The 23,967-nt window shown below is 42.5% G+C and overlaps 1 protein-coding gene across 4 annotated transcripts in view; it reads right to left on the bottom strand.

The window, feature by feature from the left end:
- Positions 1-23,967, bottom strand: part of AFF3 (ALF transcription elongation factor 3) — a 507,786-nt gene that overhangs the window by 19,748 nt on the left and 464,071 nt on the right. For all 4 annotated transcript variants that reach the window (XM_036879973.2, XM_057496944.1, XM_036879974.2 and 1 more), the window contains 4 exons: positions 20,985-21,186; positions 18,646-18,764; positions 9,192-9,255; positions 6,525-6,661 (listed from right to left, as the gene is read on the bottom strand). In XM_036879973.2, coding sequence (XP_036735868.2) covers positions 6,525-6,661; positions 9,192-9,255; positions 18,646-18,764; positions 20,985-21,186 — 522 coding nt within the window. The remainder of the gene's footprint in view (positions 1-6,524; positions 6,662-9,191; positions 9,256-18,645; positions 18,765-20,984; positions 21,187-23,967) is intronic.

Below are 23,967 nucleotides of genomic sequence, written 5' to 3'. Positions count from 1 at the left end.
TTCTAGAAAGTTGTCCATTTCTTCTAGATTATCCAATTTGTTAGCATATAATTTTTCATAGTGTTCTCTAATAATTCTTTGTATTTCTGTGGTGTCTGTAGTGTTCTATCCTTTCTCATTTCTGATTCTGTTTATCTGTGTAGATTCTCTTTTTTTTTTGATAAGTGTGGCTAGGGGTTTATCTATTTTGTTTATTTTCTCAAAGAACCAGCTCTTGGGTTTCATTGATTCTATTGTTTTATTCTTCTCTGATCTTTATTATGTCCCTCCTTCTACTGATTTTGGGCCTCATTTGTTCTTCTTTTTCCACTTTCAATAATTGTGAATTTAGACTGTTCATTTGGGATTGTTCTTCCTTCTTTAAATAGGCCTGAATTGCTATATACTTTCCTCTTAGAACTGCCTTCACTGCATCCCACAGAAGTTGGGGCGTTGAGCTGTTGTTTTAATTTGTCTCCATATATTGCTTGATCTCTGTTTTAATTTGGTCATTGATCCATTTATTATTTAGGAGCATGTTGTTGAGCCTCCATGTGTTTGTGATCCTTTTGTTTTCTTTGTACAACTTATTTCTAGTTTCATACCTTTGTGATCTGAGAAGTTGGTTGGTACAATTTCAATCTTTTTGAATTTACTGAGGCTCTTTTTGTGGCCTAGTATGTGATCTATTCTGGAAAATGTTCCATGTACACTTGAGAAGAATGTGTATCCTGCTGCTTTTGGGTGGTGTGTTCCATAGATGTCTGTTAGGTAAATCTGTTCTAGTGTGTTGTTCAGTGCCTCTGTCTCCTTACTTATTTTCTGTCTGGTTGATCTGTCCTTTGACATGCCTGGTGTGTTGAAGTCTCCTAAAATGAATGCATTGCATTCTATTTCCTCCTTTAATTTTGTTAATATTTGTTGCACATATTTGGATGATTCTATGTTGGGTGCATAGATATTATAATGGTTATATCTTCTTGGTGAACTGATCCCTTTATCAGTATATAATGTCCTTCTTTGTCTCTTGTTACTTTCTTTGTTTTGAAGTCTATTTTATCTGATACAAGTACTGCAACTCCTGCTTTTTTCTCCCTATTGTTTGCATGAAATATCTTTTTCTATCCCTTCACTTTTAGTCTGTGTATTTCTTTGGGTTTGAAGTGAATCTCTTGTAGGCAGCATATAGATGGGTCTTGTTTTTTATCCACTCTGTAACTCCATATCTTTTCACTGGTGCATTCAGTCCATTTACATTTAGGGTGGTTCTCGATAGGTATGTACTTATTGCCATTGCAGGCTTTGGATTCGTGGTTACCAAAGGTTCACGGGCAGCTTCCTTACTACCTAGCTAGCAGTCTACCTTAACATTTATTATGCTGTTATAAACACAATCTGAAGATTCTTCCCCCTGCTTCTTTTTCTTCCTCCTCCTCTCTTTATATGTTAGGTATCCTATTTGCATCCCTTGACTGACTTTGTGGGTAGCTGATTTAATTTAGCATTTGGTTAGAATTTAATTGGTCTACTTTCTTTGCTGTGGTTTTATTTTCTCTGGTGACTGTGATTTAACCTTAGGCACACTTCCATCTAGAGAAGTCCCTTTAAAATACACTGTAGAGGTGGTTTGTGGGAGGTAAATTCCCTCAACTTTTACTTATCTGGGAATTGTTTAATTCCTGCCTCAAATTTAAATGATAATCTTGCTGGGGAGAGTATTCTTGGCTCGAGGCCCTTCTGTTGCATTGCATTAAGTATATCATGCCACTCCCTTCTGGCCTGTAAGGTTTCTGCCAAGAAGTCTGATGATAGCCTGATGGGTTTTCCTTTGTAGGTGATCATTTTCCTCTCTCTGGCTGCTTTTAGTACTCTGTCCTTGTCCTTGATATTTGCCATTTTAATTATTATATGTCTTGGTGTTGTCTTCCTTGGGTCCCTTGTGTTGGGAGATCTGTGGAATTCCATGGCCTGAGAGACTATTTGTTTCCCCAGATTAGGGAAGTTTTCAGTAATTATTTCTTCAAAGACACTTTCTATCCCATTTTCTCTCTTATTCTTCTTCTGGTACCCTTATAATGTGAATATTCTTCTGTTTGGATTGGTCACACAGTTCTCTTAATATTCTTTCATTACTATAGATCCTTTTTTCTGTCTCTGCCTCAGCTTCTCTGTATTCCTGTTCTCTGATTTCTATTCAATTTACTGTCTCTTCTACCTCATCCAATCTGCTTTTAAATTCTTCCATTGCTTGTTTCATTTTAGTTATCTCCCTCCTGAATTCATCCCTTAGCTCTTGAGTATTTTTCTGTAGCTCTATTAGCATGCTTATGACTTTTATTTTGAATTCTTTTTCAGGAAGATTGGATATTTCAGTCTCATCATGCCCTCTTTCTGGTGTTTGAGGGATTTTGGATTGAACAAGTTTCTTCTGCTTTTTCATAGTCCTGGAGCGATGGGGGTGGTTGCAGGTGAGTGGTGCAGATGTCAGCTCAGAGGACAAAGTCCCCTCTTGCTTGCCAATTGCAGTGCCTGTCTCCGCTGTCCTTGCTGGTTAACACAGGGAGCAGCCTCTCGGATGATCCCCTAAGCTGCTGTGGGCTGGGCACCCTCAGAATGGCCTATGCGATGGCAGGGGTAGCATGTGAGCAGTGCGGGTTCTGCCACAAGGAAAAAGCCCTTTCGTGTTTCTCAGTCACAGAGTCTGTCTCCACTGTCTGGACTGGTTAGCCACACACAGGGAGAAGTCTCTGCACTAAGCTCTGTAGTTGCTGTAGGCAGGGCTGCCCTCCAGGCTGTCTGCAGCAATGGTGTGGGCAGTGGGTTTGCGTGCAGGTGCCAGCAGGGAGGAAGGAGTGGCAGGCTGCTTATTGCAGTGGGGGACCTTGGGGCTGCATTGCCAACCAGGGGGATGGAGCGCCTGAAGCTCCTGAAAGTTCCCAATCTGCTGAGCTGAGTGTGCCGGGATGATTTTGTCCACCTGTTCCTTCTCCTAAACCCTTGCCCCTTTGGCAGCCTTCTAACTGTTGAGAAGTCTTTCAAAGCATCTGCTTTTCTTTTGTCTCAGGGCAGCAGGTTGTGGGAACCTGTTCATAGTCTTAGTCTCAGACTTTGCTTTTCAGCCCCTCTGATCTCCAGAGCACCATGCAGTGTGGGTCTGCACTCCCGGGGTAGATTTCTAGGGCTGGGTATTTAGCAGTCCTGTGCTTCCATTCCCTCCCTGCTCTGATTCTTTTCCTCCTGCAGGTGAGCTGGGGTAGGGGGCTTGCTCAGGTCCTGCTGGGTCACAGATTTTTTACTTTATCCTTTCTGTGAGATGTTCACTTCTCTGAGATGTAGACTGGCTGATGCCCTCTTACTTCTGGTCACTCTTCTAGGAATAGTTGTATTTGCTGTATTTTCAAAATATATGTGGTTTTGGGAGGAGATTTCCACCACACTTCTCGTGCCACCATCTTTCTCTTTCCCCAGTTTAGAATAACATTGTCTTGAGTATCAGGTGGTGGTAGAATTTTTTTTTCAATCATCAATATGATTTATAAAACTCATGAAGATAGTTTATTGCAATGTTCTTCCATTGTTCTTTCTTTCTTCCTAGAAGATCCCTTCATTTGCCATTTTCTTTGTTTGAGAAACTTCCTTTACCTAATCTTTAAGGGTGGGTCTGGTAGAAACAAAAGCTTTTAGTTTTTCTTAATATGAGATTTTCATTTCCTCTTCATTCCTGAAGAATGAAGTCTTACTGCATCTAGAATTCATGGTTTAATTTTTATTGTTTTTCTCTTGGCACTTGAAATATATCATGCCACTCTGTTCTGGCTTTGGTTTCAGATGAGAAGTCTGCTGTCATTGAAACTGGAGCTCCCCTACAGGAAATATGTCATTTCTTGCTGGTTGCTTTCAGGACTTTTTTTCTTTGTCTTTAATTTTCAGAAATGTAGTTATGATGTGTTTTGGTATGCATTTCCTTGGGTTTATTCTATTTGGGTTTTTCTCAGCTTCTTGAACCTGTAGGTTTATGTCTTTTGCCAAATTTGGCAAGTTTCAGCCATTACTTCTTAAAATACTCTTTCTTTCCCCCCTTCCTCTCCTCCTGGGACTCTGATGATACACGTTGGATCTTTTGGATCCTGTGCTTGAAGCTCTATCCATTTTTTTTTCAGTCTATTTTTTTCTCTGTTGTTCATATTAGGTAAATTCTATTTTCTGTTCTCAAATTCATTGATTCTAGACTCTGTCATCTCCACTCTACTATTGGGCTCATCCAGTGAGATTTTTGTTTCTGTTATCTTTTTGAGTTCTATAATTTCCATTTGGCTTTTTAAAAAATAACTTCAATTTCTTTGCTGTAATTTTTTTATTTTTTTCTTGCAAGAGAATTTGTAATTATTAGTTGAATCATTTTTATGAGGGTTGCTTTGACATCTTTGTCAGAAAATTCCAACAGTTGATCCATCTCAGGTATTGGTGTCATTTGACTGTCTTTTCACATTCCAGTTGTGATTGTCACGTTTCTTGGTGGGACAAGTGAGTTTCTGTTGTATCTTGGGCATTTTGGCTACTGTCTTGAGAGACCCTGGGTCCTATTTAAATCTGTTCTTTTAAAAAGAAGTCATCCTGTTTGGATTTAGCAGGCCGGTCCTAGACTACTTTTGTGGGCTGTGGTTCCAATTACAATTTAATTTTCAGAGCCTTTTGGTGCCATTTTGATTTGTAGTGGCAGTGTTCTACTTGCTAGTGTCCCCCAATCACTTGATATATCTTGGTAGGGAAAGGAATTCTCCTGCCTATGGGGACAAGAGTGCCTCCTGAGCTGGACAGCTGTGGTGACATCCCCCTTGCCAGTGATCCCAGCCCGTCTCTCCATGGGAGAGGGGAGTCTAAAGATTGGAGGGCAACATGCAGATTGAAGGGGTAAAATATGCTATGTTCTAACTCAGGTATGAAAAACTCCTTCTGTCTTAGTCTTCTGAGTAGTTTAAGGGATTCTATTCTGTCCAAATTATCTAGAAAATGGATTGTGTTCTCTGTCCATGCAAGGTTACTTGCACCAGTGGTCAAAGCAGAATCCCAACTCAGGTGCAGTGGCCCATCAGCACTTCTAAGTATATTTGATTGGCATCAGGCTTTTATTGTTGTTTGGACATGTTTATTTGCTTGCTTTTTAAAATTTGAGTGTCCTTAAGCAGGCCACGCATACTGCAGTTCACCAAAGGCCCTGTGACATGTGTATTTGTTCATTCCCTAAATGTTTATTGAGTATATACTATGGTCCAGGCACACACACTCTAGAATACCTGACTGCTTTGTATCCATCCAGTTTCACCCATTTTCTTCTCTGCCTACCTGTGGGTATCTGAGTCCCTCTTATTCTGAGGAAGGAATATGAGAATGTAGGATCTCTTAGAATAATTTAAAGTGTTTTACTAGGGTGATTTCTTTTCTACACTGCCCAAAATACTGTACCACATAAGAAAATAGTATAAAGGAATCACCAATGTGTCAGTAGAGAAGGAATATTCTAGTAAGAAAAGTGGCTGAATGGTGTTGACTTTCAAAACATTCTTGAGAGGAGCTTTTGGCGATCATGTGTTCTCTGATGTTGGGAGGATAGTTTCTATATACTGAGGAAGAGTGGTGTAAAATAACCAGGGTGTATCCTGGCACCATTGCAGACCAAAACATTTGCAGCCTAAGGTGACTAAACCTTCTATTTAGAATGTTGGGACATGATAAAAATATCTAATCATAGGTTGAAGAGAATTCTGGAATTAGAAAAGTCTCTTAAACTTAGTTTTGGGAAGACCTATTTCACATAAGGGGTACTAAACATTATCTCAAGCAGCTGAACTTGCTAAAAACATAAACTGTACGACAAATGTTCTCAGTAGGGTTAATGGAAGAAATTCCCTTAATGGTTTATTAAAGAGACATGAAGGCTGGACCTTTCCAGGTCTCTATCATGGCAGACAAGAGCTTCCACCCAGTGCTCTGATGTGCCCCCATTGGGAACCCTGCTTCGGGTCACATTCCATGCCCTAACTCAGGTTGGGGAATGGTGCTCATGTCCAGGTTTTAGGCCAGAACAATGCCAGCACCGTCTGAGGTGATACATCACAGGAGGGGTTTCCCTTCCTAAAATCCCCCTGAATCTTTTTTCCTTTCATTAAATACTTCTGAATCATTCACTGATGGATTTAGGATTTCGATTCTACTAACCCGAATCAGATAAAAACCACAAAAACAGCACAGAGGAGAAATGCATGGAAAGTGTGCTGCTTCCCAGCCTGGTGAAGAAGGCCTGTCGTATCTCACTCAGACCAGCTCCCTCTCTGCAGCAGCTCGGGTTATAGAGTCGTCCTGCCGCGCTCACAAAGTGTGTATGAAAACGCCTTGCAAAATCTTACATTCTTACTTTTAGGATGAACACTGCTTTTTGATAGGCTGATAGTGCAGGCTGACATTCTTTTTTTTTTCTGCGTTCATAGTATTTACATATATTCCTCTATGCCATTCCGTCAGCCGTAGCAAGAAAATACAGGGCTTACCTGATGAGCTCTACTGTTTCTGAATACATTGTATAGGGAGATTTGGACTCCATCGGACCTTGCTCCATGGCGTTGCCACACTCAATGAATGACAAGGCTGCTTCAGCATAGTTCAGAGCCTTTCCAAACTTTTCCACCTGGTCAACAGAGTCAATACAGGGTCTTCCTTAAATACAGTTATTTAAATGGCATTGTTACATAGTCTCTACACTTCATTTGAGAAACTGGACTCTTGGGTTCCCAAATCCCAGACTGGAGACTAGAGAAGAAGGAAATAGGGTACTTTCTTCTCCAGTCATTTCCACAAATTGCTACTGGTTTAGGGTACATGGGTGAGTGGTTACATACAGAGCTGTACAAATCCACGTAACACTGCGAGGCAGAATCGCTCGGAACGTGGCAGCTCTGATTTCTGTTTCTCTCTTTCTGATCCCCTGAGGCTCGGCAGCATCACTCCCGGTCCCTCCACCCTATGCTAAATATACATGGAAGGTGCTGGGTCTGATCCCATATAAGAGTTTTCATACTTCTTTGGTAATATATCCCTCCTTTGATGGCTTAAGGCCTTGGTTATTATCTTTTGTATTATTTGTGACATTTGTATCTCCGGGCCTTCCTCTTACCATGTGTTTTCATTATTTTGTTAGTAGTTAGGACCTGATTTAAGGGTGAAAGTGAGGAGAGGATGGGAGAGGATGTAGACCTCAAGGTACGGGCTCATTTTAGCTAAAATGGGACACGAAGCTGAAAATGGATAAAAAACGATTTTGGGGGAATTATCTGTAAATTGACTAAGTTTATGTTAATCTTTCCCTGTATCTGTGAGGATAACCAAGAATCAGCTTTATCTTCTTAGGTTATCATGAATCTAAACTTACACATTGAGTTCCTGGTTCCATATATTGTTACCCTCTATGGCTAATTACATACTGTAAGTTTGGATTACATTATCTCCCTAGTTTTAAAATGCTCATTCATCCATCAAAGCTGAATTATGCAAATACTCTACTAATCTAAGTCTTGCCTCTAAAAAATTCTCCTAAGTAGTAATATCCCAGAAAGAGAGATGCAGAGCAAAACTCTCCCTCACTAGCAAATCAAATTTTTAAACAGTGTATAATCCTAATAGGCTGTATGGCAATATCTCAGCAGTGCTTTCAGATTAAGGAAGGCATTTCATTCAAGTGTTTTCTGAAGCACCTGATACACAAAAGCTCCTTCCAGGATCATAGAACACATTTGGAGAGAGAAATGTGTGTCCAAAAGATCATTGAAAGTGCAAGGCAGTCTGTGGTTAACTAATGCAAGGCAAAGCAAGGAGTCCAGTGCCAAAGAGATGGTGGGAAGGGAGCAAGCAATGGGCTGCAAAGAGGCTGGGGAGGCCTCACGGAGGACACCTAGAAATGACAGTAGGAAGATCTGGTGGGATTTGGGGAGGATGCTGAAGATGTGAGTGTGCAGGAGTGAGAGCAAGCAGCTGTGCAGGTGTGTGTGAGTGAGGCCCTGCAGGTGCAAAGGCCCAAGGGCTGCTGGCTGGCATGAGGGAGGTGTGCTCAGAGGCCGGCAGGGGACCAGCCTGGCTGGAACAGAGTGTCAATAGGAAAGGACAGGCTGGACAAGATGACACTGAATGAATAATCCTGGTAATCCTTGGAAGACACAGGCAGAAAATTTCATTCTGCTTTAAAAAATGGTGCTCTCCTCCAATAGTGACCATGCATTAACTTCTTTAAGGCACTGCACTCTCCATCAGACTGTGGGATTGTGAGGACAAGAGCTGTCCCACACACTTCCCTTCTCTATTTTCTGATACTCTGGGTAAGTTCCCCTGTACACCAGTGTATCTGTGCAGTGTTCACACAAATAAATGCCTGATGGCCAACATCAGTAGCACTGGGAGAGGGGTACTGTTATGGTTTAACCATCTTCAACACTGGAATGATACTCTGAAGGTCATTTAAAAGGCCTTATTCATCTCCAGCCCTTGATCTTAGTTATGGACCTGGATGGGGACAGAACTGGAATTACCAGGTAGGAAGGAGATCCTTTGGTGAGACCTTAAGATGGAGCAATCCTGAGATCCCTCTTAGGAAAAAAACAGACTTTTTTATTGCTTGTCTGAAAGCTTCATGCTTTCCAAAAGAGGAGATTATCTAAGTAAGAAAAGTTATTTTTTGAAAACATCAAATCATAGTGACTTTATGGTCTTATGTGCAGTATAATAGCTTCTGTATTGTACAGTTTCAGAGGAAGTATTCATTTTGGCTGATATACATGAAGAACATGAGTTTTTTTTGCACAGGGATTTAATCCTGAGACCAAGCCAAGGGTTGGCCAGACTAACAAGAGAGAAAAATGCAAAGAGATTTTATTTTTAAAGAAAAAAAATACTACTACCCACTGACTCCATTGCCTCTAGTTACTATTCAAACCTTAGAACTAAATTGAAATATTCATTTATCCAGGGCTTTCTCCCAGTCAGACATTATTGGCTGAAGTCATAATTTATTGGACTATAAGCACTTGATTATATAAACATTTCTCCATTTAAGAGACCCAGCCATCCTTGTAATAGATTTTATAATTACCCCAGCTCGGTTGCCCCAGTGATGAAGCAGCAGTACGAACCTAATTTGGAAGAATGTATCTGGAAAGAGAAAGTCTTACCATTGCATCTGCTTTATGCTTCATCCGCTTAGCTTCTTGCATAAAATAATCTGCACTGCGTGGCCTACACGGAGAAAAGGAGATTAAGTGTCATTATTGTGTAAGTACAAGACCTTTTGAAAACATTCCTTCCTTTTGCTCAAACTTGAATCACAATTTTAAAGTCTGCTTAATATTGAATCAAGTATTTTTTTGCCTTTTCAAATTATTGCCTCAATGTAAAAACACCACGATTATATTTCTCTTAAGTTAGTTATTCAAAACGTGCTCAATATATGCAGCTAGTCCACATTTACAGTGCTTTTAACATGGTTCCCCAGTGCCTAATTTGTGAATCAGATTTCGTACTGCATGGCTAAAAAAACAAGTGAAAAATCTTGTCTTACATTATATTTATACAAAGCAATCCATTTTTAATGTAAAATTGTAAAAATACCTCATAATAATTGTATGGATATGTATGGGTGAGCATATTTATGTATCCTTATGAAAATAAGTGTCATTTATATGTATAAGTGGTACCTAGAGTTGTATGGATCTATCTCTATAATTATTTTAAAGCTTCCCAGCGAAAAATGGAAAGAGGGAATGCTGCTTGATTACATTCCAGCTGTAATGAAGTTAATTGTGAAATGATGTCTACCTTGTAACAATGCAAACGCGGCATGTATTCTCTGGAGTTCTGATTAGCTGGCTGGTAAACATTAACAGAAGACATGTGCATTATTAAAACAATAACCCTGGCCAGCATGGACTCTGCTGGGAGACAAAGGTAATTCATCCAGAGGCTGAACTGAGTGTGTGTAATGACCCCAAGTTGCACTAAGCTACTTGTCAGACAGTACCTTTAAATGCTTAGTCTGACAGATTTTTAAAGATCTACATACTTGAGGTACCATCAGCATAATTTTTTTTTGTATTGTGGGTCTTTATGCAATCAATAAACGTCACCTACTCATGAATACCCAGTATAAGCCAGGACTCCCTGACTGGGAGATAAGATGTAAGCAGTGGTACCGCTCATGGACTGTGTGACCCATTGTTCCAGGCTTATTTTCAACTGTCTTCTTTCAGATTCTACTGGTTTTTTTTTCTTTACTGCAAATATTAGGTCATCAGAGCACCCTTTTACCCACGAGGTCAAAATGCTTAGAAAAACCACACATACTATGACAATGACTTTGCAATCCAAAGCTATTATCCTCAGTTTGATGGTTTTAATCAATCAATCAAACAAAAAAACAAGGATCATGGCAAATAATTATAGTTTTGGGCCACAAATCACTGAAGCAAGACAAGGACCTTGGATTTCTCTCACTTCCCTGTAAAATACTGCCAGTACTATGGTTAACAGCCTGAGAATATTTAACTTTTCTTAAAAAGAAACGTAGTTGCAGGATTTCCTTAATGTGTGCAATTCACTGCCCTGTGTCTGGCCCATTGTCCTTCCCCATGCTTCCCGCCGCTCAGGCCCGGAGCCTTCTGTCCACCTTGACGGGTCTTCACTGGGGGGTGGGGCCTGGGGTTTCTTCCACAGGAAGGCCCTGGTCCTACTGCTATTTCCCTAGTTCATCATCTAGATCACACTTCTTGCACGTGAATGGGTTTTTAGTTGTCTTTCCAAGGTGATTTCCCCTTCTTTGTCTACATCCTGACCTCTGAACACACACTGACTGCCTGTCTTTGATTTCAACTCTGGAGATTCATTTTTCTTGTTGTTATTTTGGGGACTTACTCTATTTTTTAGAACAGCTTTAGGTTCACAGCAAAATGAAGTCACCAACCTCCCTTAGTATCAGCATCCCTCCCCAGGGTGGTACATGGGTGAGTCTGAGTTGACACATCCTGTTCCCCCCAAGTGCAGAACTGACAGGTGGGGTTCATCCTTGGTGCACATCCAATGGGTTTTGATAAATGTCTATGATGTGTGCACCCTTGCAGTACCACACAGGGTAGTTTCACTGCTCTGAAAACCCTCTGCATTATTTTTTGTCTTTCTGCCGCATGCCCCAAAGTGGAAGACCAGACCCTACCTCTAACCCAAACCCAGATCTAACTCCTGAGCTTCAGATGGCTTTCCAGAGCCTATTCAGGAGAGGAGTTCAGGTTTAAAAATTTCTCTCCATTATCAAATGCGATGAACTCTTCCTTGTCAACATTCTTTTCTCAGTGAGCACATCCACCACCCATGTGTAAGCTTCCAGCGCCCCTGGCCTCTAGGGTCGTTCCCTTCTCATGGGTCCTGACCTTTACCCCCTAGCCAATGTTTGTAAACACAGTTTTCATGACATCACCATCCTCCTTACAGACCTAAAAACCAATCTCCAGGGACTATGAGATCAAATCTCAGTTCAGGCCCCCAGTAATCTTGCCTAAGTTTCTTAACCATATCAGTTACTTACCGTGGCCCTTGACCACAGCCAGGAGTGGTCTCCCTACTGTCTCATTAACAAGCTGTCGCTGTCTGAGAAGTTCTGCCCACTCACTTCCCCCAACCTGGAACACTTTCCTGTCTGCTCATTCACTGAGTGCATACTCTGAGCCAAATGCTACCCATCCCTCAAGTTCTTACACCATGCAACCTTCTCAGTAACTTTGGTCCATGCTCATCTCTGTCCTTCCTGATCTCAGATACCACTTCTTGTTGACACTGCACTTTCGGACACTTAATTACCTCTTGGTGGTACTGGGCTAGTCACTGCAAGTGAGCAACTTTGCGGCTGTACCTTTTCCGCAGGGACCATGCTGTAAACCTCTTTGATCTTCCCCACCCTGAATTCCCTTGAAAACACTGAATTAGTTTTGAGCTTAGCAGAGAGTGGTGGCCTCTGGTGGGGTGCAGCATGGCAGCCGATGAGCCGGAGAATGTCTCCATGGCAACTTGAAATTCCCCACATCACTATCTGCTCTACACTCTAGTACATGAGTTTGGTCATTTTTTTCTTGCCTGGTTTTATAGCCCTTGTGACTAACAGATCATCATTTCTAATGCTTTTTGTTTTCATGAAAGGATTCTCCTGGTAAGAAGCTATGGCACTGTAGTTTTTACTCAGTCCTAAGTTACCTTTAGGGATAGCAGTGGCTCCTAATTCCTAATGGGGGTTCCTTAATCAATGCTGTTTTCATCTGCAGCATCTGAATATTATTTTTAAAACTGCTGTGGAGCCCGAGTCACTAACCTGCACAATAGAGTGTGTGGATAAGTGACACATCTAATTTTCTGACCATCACAGCAGCTTCCATAATAACTTGAGATGCTGAAAAAATTGTACCACCCAAAGGCCACTTATAAACACATTAGTTAGAGTTCTCATCTTCGCATATAGTGGAGGGCTCACTACACTGAGCCTCTGCGGGCGGCCTGGTGACTGGGCCCTTTTCCCCCTCAGGTGGCATCCAGGGCCAGCGCTCTCCAGTGCTCGGCGGATGGCGCTCTCACAGGCCATACTCTCTCCGCGATGTGCGAGGCGGCAGGACGGCAAGATGATTGCCAGCATCGCAGCAATTACAGAACATTACACGGCAAAGGAACTACAGTAAGATCTAATGATCTCAGCGTTCAAACAGGGTTTTCATCTAATCTTCCTTTTTTTTTTTTTGAGATGAAAAGCCTAGAGTTTTTGTTTTTTACTTAGATGATGACCTTCTTCACATTGCTTCTCACCATGGTGGTATTTTCTGAGGACCCATGAGCAAACCTCGTAAAAGTTCAATTAAGCGTCAGCCACGGCTCTGTGTATCTTGGGCTCTTCAGAAATGGGGCTCGAGTGGTCGGAAAGCCGAAGCTTGGCAGCGCCTGGCTTTGCTGTAAGAGCGGCTCTGTGACAAAACCAGTCCGAACAGAATCTTTTTTTCATTCTCCTCGCCCTCCCGCCACCCCCACTATAAACACGGACCTCAGTTCGAGCAGCAGCAGGGCTCGAGCTCCCGGCACAGCAGTGCGAGGGCAGCCTAGCCGTGTGTCCTCCACGGAGGCTGGGACCGAGCTGAAAGGCCTCCTGCGGCGGGGCTGGCAGACTTCTTTCCGTAATTCCTACCTCTGTGAAGTGCCCCCTCAGCAGAGCCAGCCTGTTTTGTGAAAACTGGCAGGCATGGGAGATCAACGTGTTCGGACAAATACTTGCCTTGGCACAGCAGAAATCTAGATAGTTTTCTTAGGGAAACTGAAATCCCAATCAGACACGGGCAACTGCGTCCCAAACAAGCTCCTCAGGGGAGGCCCTGTCAGCCTGCCGTGTGGTAAGCCCCAGGGCCTGCTGGGGCCCAGAGGTACTTTCTTCTTGAAGATCGTGTAAGAGCTAAGCATGGGCTTCTCCCACTTCCTGGAAGTTCTCTTACACCAACCCCTTGGCTTTAAGGAAATGCCTACGTTAGTGCTTGTCTTTGCTAACCGAAAGAAATGGAAAGAGGATTTTTGCTTTCACAAAGAAAGCTGTTACTACTCTACTAATGTAGGTCCTTCATCAAAGTGAAGTGGCTTAAGGCGAACTTTTTGGAAAGTGGGGGAGACCTGTAAATATTTGCGCTGTGCTGAGTGAGCGAGCACTGTGGAGAGGGCGCTTCAGTGAGGGGCTCGGGCACGCATGTTGGCCTTAGGAGTGCTTCCAGAAGGATGCAGACAGATGGCGTTCGGTGGGGCGAGGAATCAGAGGCAGCCTCCGTGTCCATGACCTGGATGTTGGCTGGGACCGCAGGGACCCTGAAACTGGTTCTTTCTCCGGAGCACAAGTGTCTTCCTGACAGCGTCTCTGACAGGCCCAAGGCCCCACAGGCGGCCACGCCTCCCTGGCCACACGCAAAAGAGAGCTGGCACTCTGCGGGCTCTGAGCAGCAGGTTGTTGTTGGTCCAACAGAAGAGAATTTCTGCTTAAGAGGAAAATGGCCAGTTTGTTGTTTTTCTCTGGGTGTGACATTTAAAATAAAATCGTTTTACAAAACCCTTAAAGTGATCAGAGAGCTAATATTTCAGCCAGGGAGATCTGAAAGGCATTGCCCCTTGCTCCCTCCCTGCTCCCCTCGGCCCTGTCCCTGTTTTGATTTCTGTTTTGGTTAGAACACAGTAAGGACCTGGCTGATTGACAGGGATTTCATAATGAAAAAACTCCATGTGGAGAATGCAAAGGTCCTAATGGTTTATCAGGAAAGGTGGGGTCCAGCCTGAAGTGACTGGGGGCACCCTCAGAAGAACAATGGCCGCACAAGCCCTTGCCTGGATGCACTATTACCTCATTGAGGATGTCAGTGGTGACCTTTGACTAAATTGTGCTGCAAGAGAGCCTACCTTTTACTTTCAGGAATCTTCCCATCCTCTATAAAACTAAATCCTTTTAGCCATGAGACTGCTGAGCATAATTACATCACAAATGCCAAATCCCTCATTCTTCCCCACCCACATGACACCTGCTGTGGCCTTCAGTGCTGTGCAGCCAGATGTCTTGTTTTAATGTCGGGAGGTTTAAGTTGCTGGGCTCCTGTTTTTGGTGCCACAGGCACAGATGCGACGTTTGGTGGTTTTGCTGAATATGATAATTGTGACTGATTCCTCCGTGTGCAGTATCGGCAAGAGACAGCACGTGCAGTACGGGAGTAGCAGGCGGTCCTGGCACTCTGGGGTTTGCTGGCTTCCCAGCACAGCAATATGGGTGGTGGTTTGATTTCCCAGCCAAGCATTTCACCACTTAGCTCTGTTCAGGACTTCTGCGCAGAGAGGCCTTCACACTATACTTGTTCTCTTGATTTTTCCTGGCCCAGGGCTCCCCCATCACTAGTTATGACACTCAGTCATTTACAGCTCGTGGCTTCACACTAATATGGCTGGTTTCTAGGCTTTGAGTTGAATCAAGTGCTGTCACTCATTGACATAAATTCTTAGTTTTTTTTTTAAACAAAAGTAATCACACTGGTGTCACCTTAAAACTGTGGCTGTCAAGCAGTGGATGTCCTGCTTGGCTAAATGTCAGGGGGGAGTGCAGTTCCCCTGACACCAATCTGAGCTTGCAATTTACACAGAACAGGCTGACCTGGACCACATTTTGAAGATGAATTTTATTCTGTCCAGTTCCATCTGTATTCTGAAAGCACAAACTGGTGCCTGTTTAACAGGTAAGTAACATAGGAAAAGGGGTGTGGAAGCCCACAAATTTAAATTTACCTATATGTAGAGTCCTTGCATTCATAGAAAAAGAAGGAGAAAAATGCAGGCAGTACCCTCTAGGAATGTTACCCTATTCAGCGGGGTTCATTCAACACTTGTTATTGAGAGCCCACTAGATTCAGCTGTTGTCTGAATCACGTTTACTCAACCATTAATGAGTATTTGTAATACAAAAGGATGAGTTTACTTTTTTTTTTGAAGCAGAGTAAAAGTTTTATTTAAAGTTACTGAGAGAGAAAGTGCAGGTGACCTCAGAGAGAGGGGAGCCCTGAGACGATGGAGAGAAAGAGTTTAAGATGAAAAGGTTACACACTTAGAAAGTGTGGGTGACCTCAGAGAGAGGAGCGCCTTTTTTTATTAAGCTACAGGATGTGACTTTAGAAATTAAATGATGGTGTGGCACCTGTCACTTTTTGGATCACTACAACTGGGTTGTCATTGACTCTAAATTACTCCTGTGCTCATTTCCCTATTTTTTTTCCCTTGTATTTGTGCTCTCTCTTTGGTCATTTCACTGTTCATTAACGCCTTCCGTGAGAAGTCAAGGAAAATGACAGGAGCCAGGTCCTCTCCAGTCAATGAGGCAGAGCGGAGGGTTGGGGCACAGGAAGCTGAAGTTGCGTGGTCCCCAGGAACCCCCGTGGGAAGGCCACCAAGTGCCTCCCTCTCCCCTGAATTAATAACTGAGCATTAATTAATCACATAGCCTAGCTCCTACCACTGTACCGGGTGCTTAGTAAGTGCTCAGCACATACCGAATCAGCCAGGGAGACATTAGCATTTCAGGTGGCTTCCTAGCCCAGTGATCTCCTAAGGGACATTTACTTTTATTGCTTCAAGGAAGAGCTGGTGCGTATTTTTGTGTTCCAATCTTGAAGACTTACCACGGCCTCCTTAGCTCAGTGGCTGGGTGGCTGTTTGAGTTGCATGTTTATTTTACTGTTATGGATTTCAAATCAATTGGGACACATGGAGATTGGAACATGACATCTCTCTCCATATGATGGGTATGTGGAGTGTTTTTTTAATTCTATTGTTATCTATATCCATGAAAGGAGAAACAGTTTTATTGTAGCTGTCAGTCAGAAAAATTATCCACATTGCTAATGGGAAGAACAAATGATAACAGCCTCTTTGTTGATACAGATAGTGGCAAAATTAGATTAACCATAGCGCTAGCAGGTTGAGAAACATTTTGTCTTTAAAATAGTCCAAGAAACTGCAGATCTGAGTATGATAGTGTAGTTGATGCTGTTTCTGGCCTACTTTTCTGGTCCATACATTGGAAAATTCCTCACATTTTAATTCTTCATACGTGTATGTGTATACGTGTATGTGTGTTTAAATATCATGCCCTTAACAACACCTGCTGGAAATGTTTGATGTTTTGAGCACCGCAGTGTCTAAACGCACATTGTGTTTGATCATTAGATGATGACTTCTGAATGCAAATGTCTACGTTATCATTTTTTTCAATGTTTTTTACAAATGGTTAATGTTCATATGAAAAATTTATACCAGCAAACCCTAATTACATATGTAGTTTGGCCAGCTGACTGTACTCCCACTGCATGCCCCCAACCCTGGGGATTAATTACCACCTCCCTCACTGTTTAGGATAAGGGAGGAGATGAGCAGAAGGGGTGATGGTGAGGGCCAGGAGGGCCGTGGGGATCAGGCTGAGGGCGGCTGCAGCAGCCATGGGAAGAGGAGAAAAACACATCCTCCTGGGCCCCCAGTCCAGTTATCTTGGGATGTGTTCAATAAACAAAACAAAAAATGTAGGTTTGGCTTTCAACCCCCAAATTCTGTGCCCTAATGCCCTTGTTGGAGGGCAAGTAAAACTTGAAGAATTAAAACTTAGCACTCTCATTTCTCAGGGGTGTCCACAAGGGGAACACTGAGACCTTGTCTATACTTCGGGTGCAGTTAGGGTCGGTGAAAAGAATGAGAGGAATAGGCATCACTTCAGCACAGGGAGTCCAGTTCTCCAGGTGGTCACCCTTAGGAGTCATCAGCCGACTGGCCCTCAGGAGAGCCCCTGGACATACGGCAGCTGGGGCCCAGAAAGAGTTGGCATCCTGCAGCTTTCTGACCCCAGGTGGAGGTGGTGTTGGCAGTCTGTGCTCTCAGTGGACTGCAGACAGAGGGCAGGCTTGCTCACTGCATGCTGTTCCACCCCAGGGCTGAATGCTGTGCCTCACACAGACATGTACTGGGTGCTCGGTGAACAGTTAAAGTGGGAAACAGAATTGAAGCCAAACTCTTGAAACCTTATCTTTTGCCTTTCAGGCGGATCCCTGACAAGCCTTTTCCCTAAAAGCCTAAATAAATTTCAGTATCATTTTATCATTTCTCCTTTGTCATTTCCCAAAATTCAAAAGCATTACGTGATGCTATTTTTATTCATTTTCTTCTCTTGTTTGTCCTCTTTTAAATTAAGGCCAGGAATGGAAGTAATACTTGGGTCTCAGTGCTAGGAAGGGGTGAAGAATGACAGAATTTTTTTTTTTGTATGAGAATTATTTATACTATTATAAAGAATATAGCATTTTAGAGGAAAAATGCTTTTGGGAGTGAATCACTATTATTCTTTGGCTGTTTTCTAATATACAAAACCAAAACTACTTCTCTTTCTGGTGGCATACAACTACCACCAACTCCAGGACAGGTACTTAGAGATGTGAGAGTCATTAATGCCATTTGCCTTGGCTTTCTGGTATCCTGGGATGCAACCCCGTTAGCATGGGTTGTTCAAGGTGTTAAAAAATTCCACCAAGAGTTCTCAGATTTAAAAAGACGTATGCAACCCTATGTTTATTGCAGCACTATTTACAATAGCCAAGATATGGAAGCAACCTAACTGTCCATCAGTAGATGAATAGATAAAAAAGATGTGGTACATATATACAATGGAATACTATTCAGCCACAAGAAAGGAACAAATATACCATTTGCAACAACATGGATGGAGCTGGAGGGTATTATGCTCAGTGAAATAAGCCTGGAGTATGGGGGGGGACTCAATAATATGGGTGAATGTAGTAACCACATTATTTGTCACGTGAAACTTTCATAACAGTGTATATCAATAACACCTTAATAAAAAAGAAAAGAAAAGAAAAAAATATCCCACCAGGACTTGGGTGAATTTAAAGTTAAACTCCAATCCCCTTTGAGAGGGCAACAGTTAACTGACCAAGGTATGTGTCAGAAATGCCATGAGATGCATGTGACCCTTCAACCATGTTATCCTCAACCATTTTGCTCCTCATCACATGATCAAGAGCCCCTACTCACATGTCATCGAAGACCAGTTTCTGCCTCTTGCAGTCCTTGTGGCTGTTGGAGCCTGGAGACCAGGGCTCTGTTTGTGGCCGAGACTTGTGGAGAACATTTTCAGAGTTGTGAGCTGCTTTCTAAACAACAAATAACACATCAGTCTTTGATAAATCACCTGGCTGAAAGAGCAACCCATTAAACCAAGCATCTGGTGTTCTGTGTTCTGTTAGAATGGATGCTGCTTTGTGTTTAAAGAAAGAAAAACACACACCCACTCTCTCTCTCAAGCTGAGGGCTTTTACACGTTGTCAAATGTCATTTGCAAAACAATATCCAAAGGGAAGTCTGCATGTGCCCACTCTCACAGGGCCAGAAACTGAGGCTCAGAGAGGTGAGGCAACCTGCCCAAGCTCAAATAGCTATTGCTGATGGAGACCCAAGGCCTAGGACTCAGGCCCCTACTTGCCCAGTTGGCTAGACTAGGGCTTCTTCAGGTTGACTGCATCAGAATCCTGTGGGAGGCTTGTTAACACACAGCCAGCTGGTCCCACCTCCAGAGTATTTGACTCAGTAGGACTGGGGCAGGGCCTGAAAACACTGTATTTCCAACACGTTCTGGTGATGTGGATCCAGAAGCCACCCTTTCAGAACCACTGAACTATAACCATCCCTGGCAAAAGAGAAGCGATTCAGGTCTACACCGATGGGCTCTCATTAGCTGTCTGTGAAGAATAGGAAAAGCTGAGGGGAATTACTAGAGATTATTTAAAATGCATTTTCTAAAGCAACACAGCTGATCTGTAGGAAAATTACAAAATCCAATTCCCTGAGGGCACAAATATTTACAGAGTGCCTATTGTGTGTTAACACATGAATCATAAAAAACTGTCTTCGATTACGATATTCAAATAGATTCCTCTGAAGTTGTTAAAATTGAGTGTGCACAAGTGCTTCCTTAAATATGGACCAATGTTCTGTGTAGATCAAGCCTCCTTCTTAAGATCCCCAGGACTCTGTAAGCTTCATTTTGGGCACTTATGGTAGTTAATTATGGATGTGTGGGATCCCCACGGCCAGAAGGCAAGCATCGTGCAGGCAGAGACTGAATCTGTCAGATCATCCCTGTATCTCATAGCCTGGTACAGTGCCTGACACACAGTACCTGCTGTTTGCTCAACAAGCATCTATTCAGTCAAAGAATGACTAAACAAAATCCATAACTGGTTTGCAGTTCTCTGCACTTCATACTTGCTTGTGACATAAGGATCTAGACGCAAAGAAAAGTTTTGTTTTTTTACTTGAATTGGTAGCTTTTTTTTCATGTTTTTCTAATATGGTCTTTCTGTTTCTTTCAGCCTAGAATTAAAGATAATTGCTCCCAAATAAGGGTGCATGAGTGGGTTAATTTCCTGATGATATAATAAGATTTAGGCTCTTAAAGGAGCTTCTACCAACTAACTGTTCTACTTCATGGGCTACAGCATTAAATACAGCCTCCCATCTTTCTTCGCAGAGTCCTGCTCCCATGTCTCATCTTTCTGCCTGCTTCACAAAGCCTCCCTTGTTTTGATAGGTATGGTGACCTGAGAGAACTCAGTGGGGAGAGTTTTGGATTAAGTAATGTGCCTCGAGGATGCAAGGCCCAGGGCCACCAGATGCTAGACAGAGGTGGCAGTAAAGAGGAACTAACATATGGAGCTGCTTGCAGAGGTGTGCGTAGGTGCTCAGTCCTTTAGATAATACAGTCTTCCTTTAAATCTTATCACCACCATTTTTGCAAATGAAACAGGTTCAGAGAGATTAAGCAACTGGACCAAAGTCACACGGTAACTAAGATATGAGGCTAGAGGAATGTGGACTCCAGCCCCCTACCCTTCCCCAAGGGACTGAAGGACACTGGAATCACCACTGAGAAGGTTGCTGGAAGAGGGATGGTGGCAGGGGCCCCACACTGTGGCCACTATATTGGTCACCAAGGGCCAAGGGGCCACAATTTTGGCCTGGGGTCTCAGTATCAGATTCATCTCTGCCCTGGGGTAAGGAATCTCTCCTAATGAATTGGTTGGTTGGTCCCAAACTTCCAATTTACTTTGTCCTGGGGCCATTTCTTCTCAGAATGGGAAATGAAATCCCACCAGAAGACTTCCTTAGCAGAAGAGGCTTAAAACACCTCCCCTGGTTCCTTCTTTTGCAGCAATCCATATACACTGTGTTGCCAGGTCTTCCCAGAGCAGCATGTGGGAATTCTTTGCTGGACCTCAAGCGTGTGTTTAGAGTGTGCTGGGCTAGTGATGAAGCATAGGGGTGAGCACAATTTCATTTTTATTGTAACTGGGAAAGGCAGAGCATCAACGCACCGTGAAGTCGCCAGCATGAGACTGTGGCTGGTTCTCGGCCTTATGCTTTTTGTTGGAGGAGGTGGAAGTGAACAAACCATTGCCGTTGGGTCTGCTGGAAGAATTTAAGTCCTCGCTGGAATATTTGTGTTTAGATGCATCAGAGAGGGGTGAGATGGGTGACCGAAGTATTTTTTCATTTTTATTTATTGGTATTGCCAAGCTGGAAAAGGAAATCACAGTAATAGAATGTCACAGAGTTGGCACAGATTTATATATGACCCAAACCTCCCATTTAAGACTTACTGGTAGGAAGGTGTTTACTGGGAATTATTATACCAGGAAACAATATTATGGCATTCAGACCATAATGTACAATAAGCAAATTTTATTCATTGTTTCTTTGCTCACTGTGGGCAAATGGAAGTTCCTGTGGCCAGGAGCCTCACCTGACCCTAAATTACTTGATTATCTAATTGGCCTACTGCTAAGCTAATGCTTCCACGCCCATAGGCAATAAGCTATTATTGACTGAGTCACTATATAAAGAGCTCTGCCCACTGCTTTGCTCAGAGGTAGAGACATAGGTGGATTACAGACCTGAAGACTACTGGATGCAGATGTGACTCTAGTGCTTGACCTATTCCTGTGAGAATAAAGCTGGGTATAAACCCTTTTATCCCCAAAACATTCCATTGTCATTTCTCAGTCTCACTGAATCCATAGTGAACTTGCCCAGGACTGAAACCCTCAGGCAAGACACTCATCCTATCAGGAGGAATAGTTATTCTGAAGTTGAATGACTAAGAATAACAGCTTTCAATTTCCAAGTTTTTATCCAAAGATTTCAAAATACACAATAAGCAACTTACTGTTTTCCTAACAAGTGTAAGCAGCAAGTAATGGAAAGTCAATAAAATGCCCTAAGTTCTCTACTTCTACAAGGACTTTTGCTAACACCTGAGCTTGCATTGATTACTATATGGAGAATAACAGAATCACAGAATAACCTGCAAAGCATGAAGCCAACTTTGACTTGTTAGGTTTCTGGGCTAACCAGGAATTGATCAGAATAAAAATAGACTACATAACTATTATTAGAAGTTACATTTTCTGATTCCTATCTTCTTATTTTACCTTCACAACTATTGTCTACAGGTGTGGAAGCAGTAGATTAGCAGTAGGCCAATTACATCATCAAGTAGTTTAGAGCCATTACTTTGAAAAAAATTTAGAGAAGATACATTAGCTTGAAATAAACTCAGTCACTGCTAATTTGGGATGCTTATATAAGTCACCCAATGCCATTTAACCAAGATTTAGTCATTACTGTGGCAGTTGTTAGGTCTTAATTGCAGGTGTTGGCTACCGCTGCCAACAAGCCACTAAATTCACTTCAAAAAGCAATGTCCTTAGTTGGTGGTCACAGTGTAGAAATTACAAAAACAGGCCTCTAGAACAAATGACAAGCCTAGGTTCTTAATGTTATGCAAATGGATACATGTAGGGGTAGAATTTCTGCTGACAGATTTCTGGTTCAAAAAGCACTGTGTGTCTAACAACTTAGAAATGAAAAGATATGTTCTTGGAAAACTGCCTTGGGCAAATCAAAAGTGGCTCAGCTAGCGATGATGAAGATGCTGATGTTGAAATATGTGAGCAGTCTGAACATAATTGTTTCTTGACATGTGAGTGAAAAAAGTCATATTTCTAAGTCTCTATTACTTTACACACTACATGATTTCAAGCATTCATGGAAAACTAAATTATGTTAAATATTATAATGCACATATGATTATTTCTTCATCATTAAAAGCTTATATATTCAAGTTAACCAAATAAACTTTTTTTGGATCTCCTCTTTGGACTGGGCAATCATCTTCTGGGATTGTCTTATCATGGTGGTAAACCTTGACAGCAGTAATCACACTTCCACGGATACATGGCCCACCTTTCCAAGGAAGAACTGAAAGCACTTTCATATTGTGGGGAAAATGGAAGTTCCTGCGGCCAGGATACTCACCTGACCCTAAACTACTTGATGATGTAATTGGCCTACTGCTAGGCTACTGCTTCCACACCTGTAGGCAATGAGCTATTATTAACTGAGTCACTATATAATGAGCCCTGCCCAGTGCTCTGGGTGGAGGCAGAGATGGAGGTGGATTACGGACCTGCAGGCTGCTGGGTGCAGATGTGATTCTAGAGCTCTACTTACTGCTGTGAGAATAAAGCCAGGTATAAACCCTTTTACCCCAAGAACTTCCACTGTCATTTCTTGGTCTCACTGAACCCATAGTGAACTTGCCTGGGGCTGAAACCCTCAGGCAGACACATATGCATTGTGTCATTACTTAACATTAATAAAACTATCAGAACTGGGCAGGCTCTGCTAGGCAAAGGCTCTAGAACAAGAGCTTTTATCCTGGGTCCATGAACTTGGAAAAAATTACATCCTCATTTTCACTAACTTCACTGAAATCAAACATTTCCTTCAGCTATGAATGAAGGCAAGAAAGGAGAGTTGTGTTTTGGCAATACGGTGATTGTGTCACCAGTAGAAATCACAGATATTTTCCTGTCAGATGACAGTTGTGGCAGACATCTTGAAATACTGTTTATAATTATGTAGAAATTATGGCAGTTACTAGATCTGCTAGAAAGGTTATTTAATGGATTAACAAAGAAGCACATACATAACTATATCACACATTTCAAAGACATTTTGGAACACCATTTTCCCAGTATCTCGAGATGCCCTCCGCTCAGCACAGAGGATTGTGGACCAGGCCAGCTGCACATACAGCTTCCCATTTTGCTCAGACTTTCAGGAGGAGCACATGCCTCCCTGCCCAAGGTGATTCTGACTCTGCAGCTGCCTGAGCTTGTGTGTCCTCGCCTCCAATTTCCTCTCTGAGTTTTAGTACTGCTCTACATCTTTCCTAACCTTTCAGTTTACATTTTTATGTGTGGTGCTGAAACATTAATCTCCCCTTAAAAATTC

The sequence above is a fragment of the Manis pentadactyla genome, chromosome 2 (genome assembly GCF_030020395.1).
Source record: "Manis pentadactyla isolate mManPen7 chromosome 2, mManPen7.hap1, whole genome shotgun sequence".
Taxonomy (NCBI): Eukaryota; Metazoa; Chordata; class Mammalia; order Pholidota; family Manidae; genus Manis; species Manis pentadactyla.
This window is presented reverse-complemented; position numbering and strand designations above follow the sequence as displayed.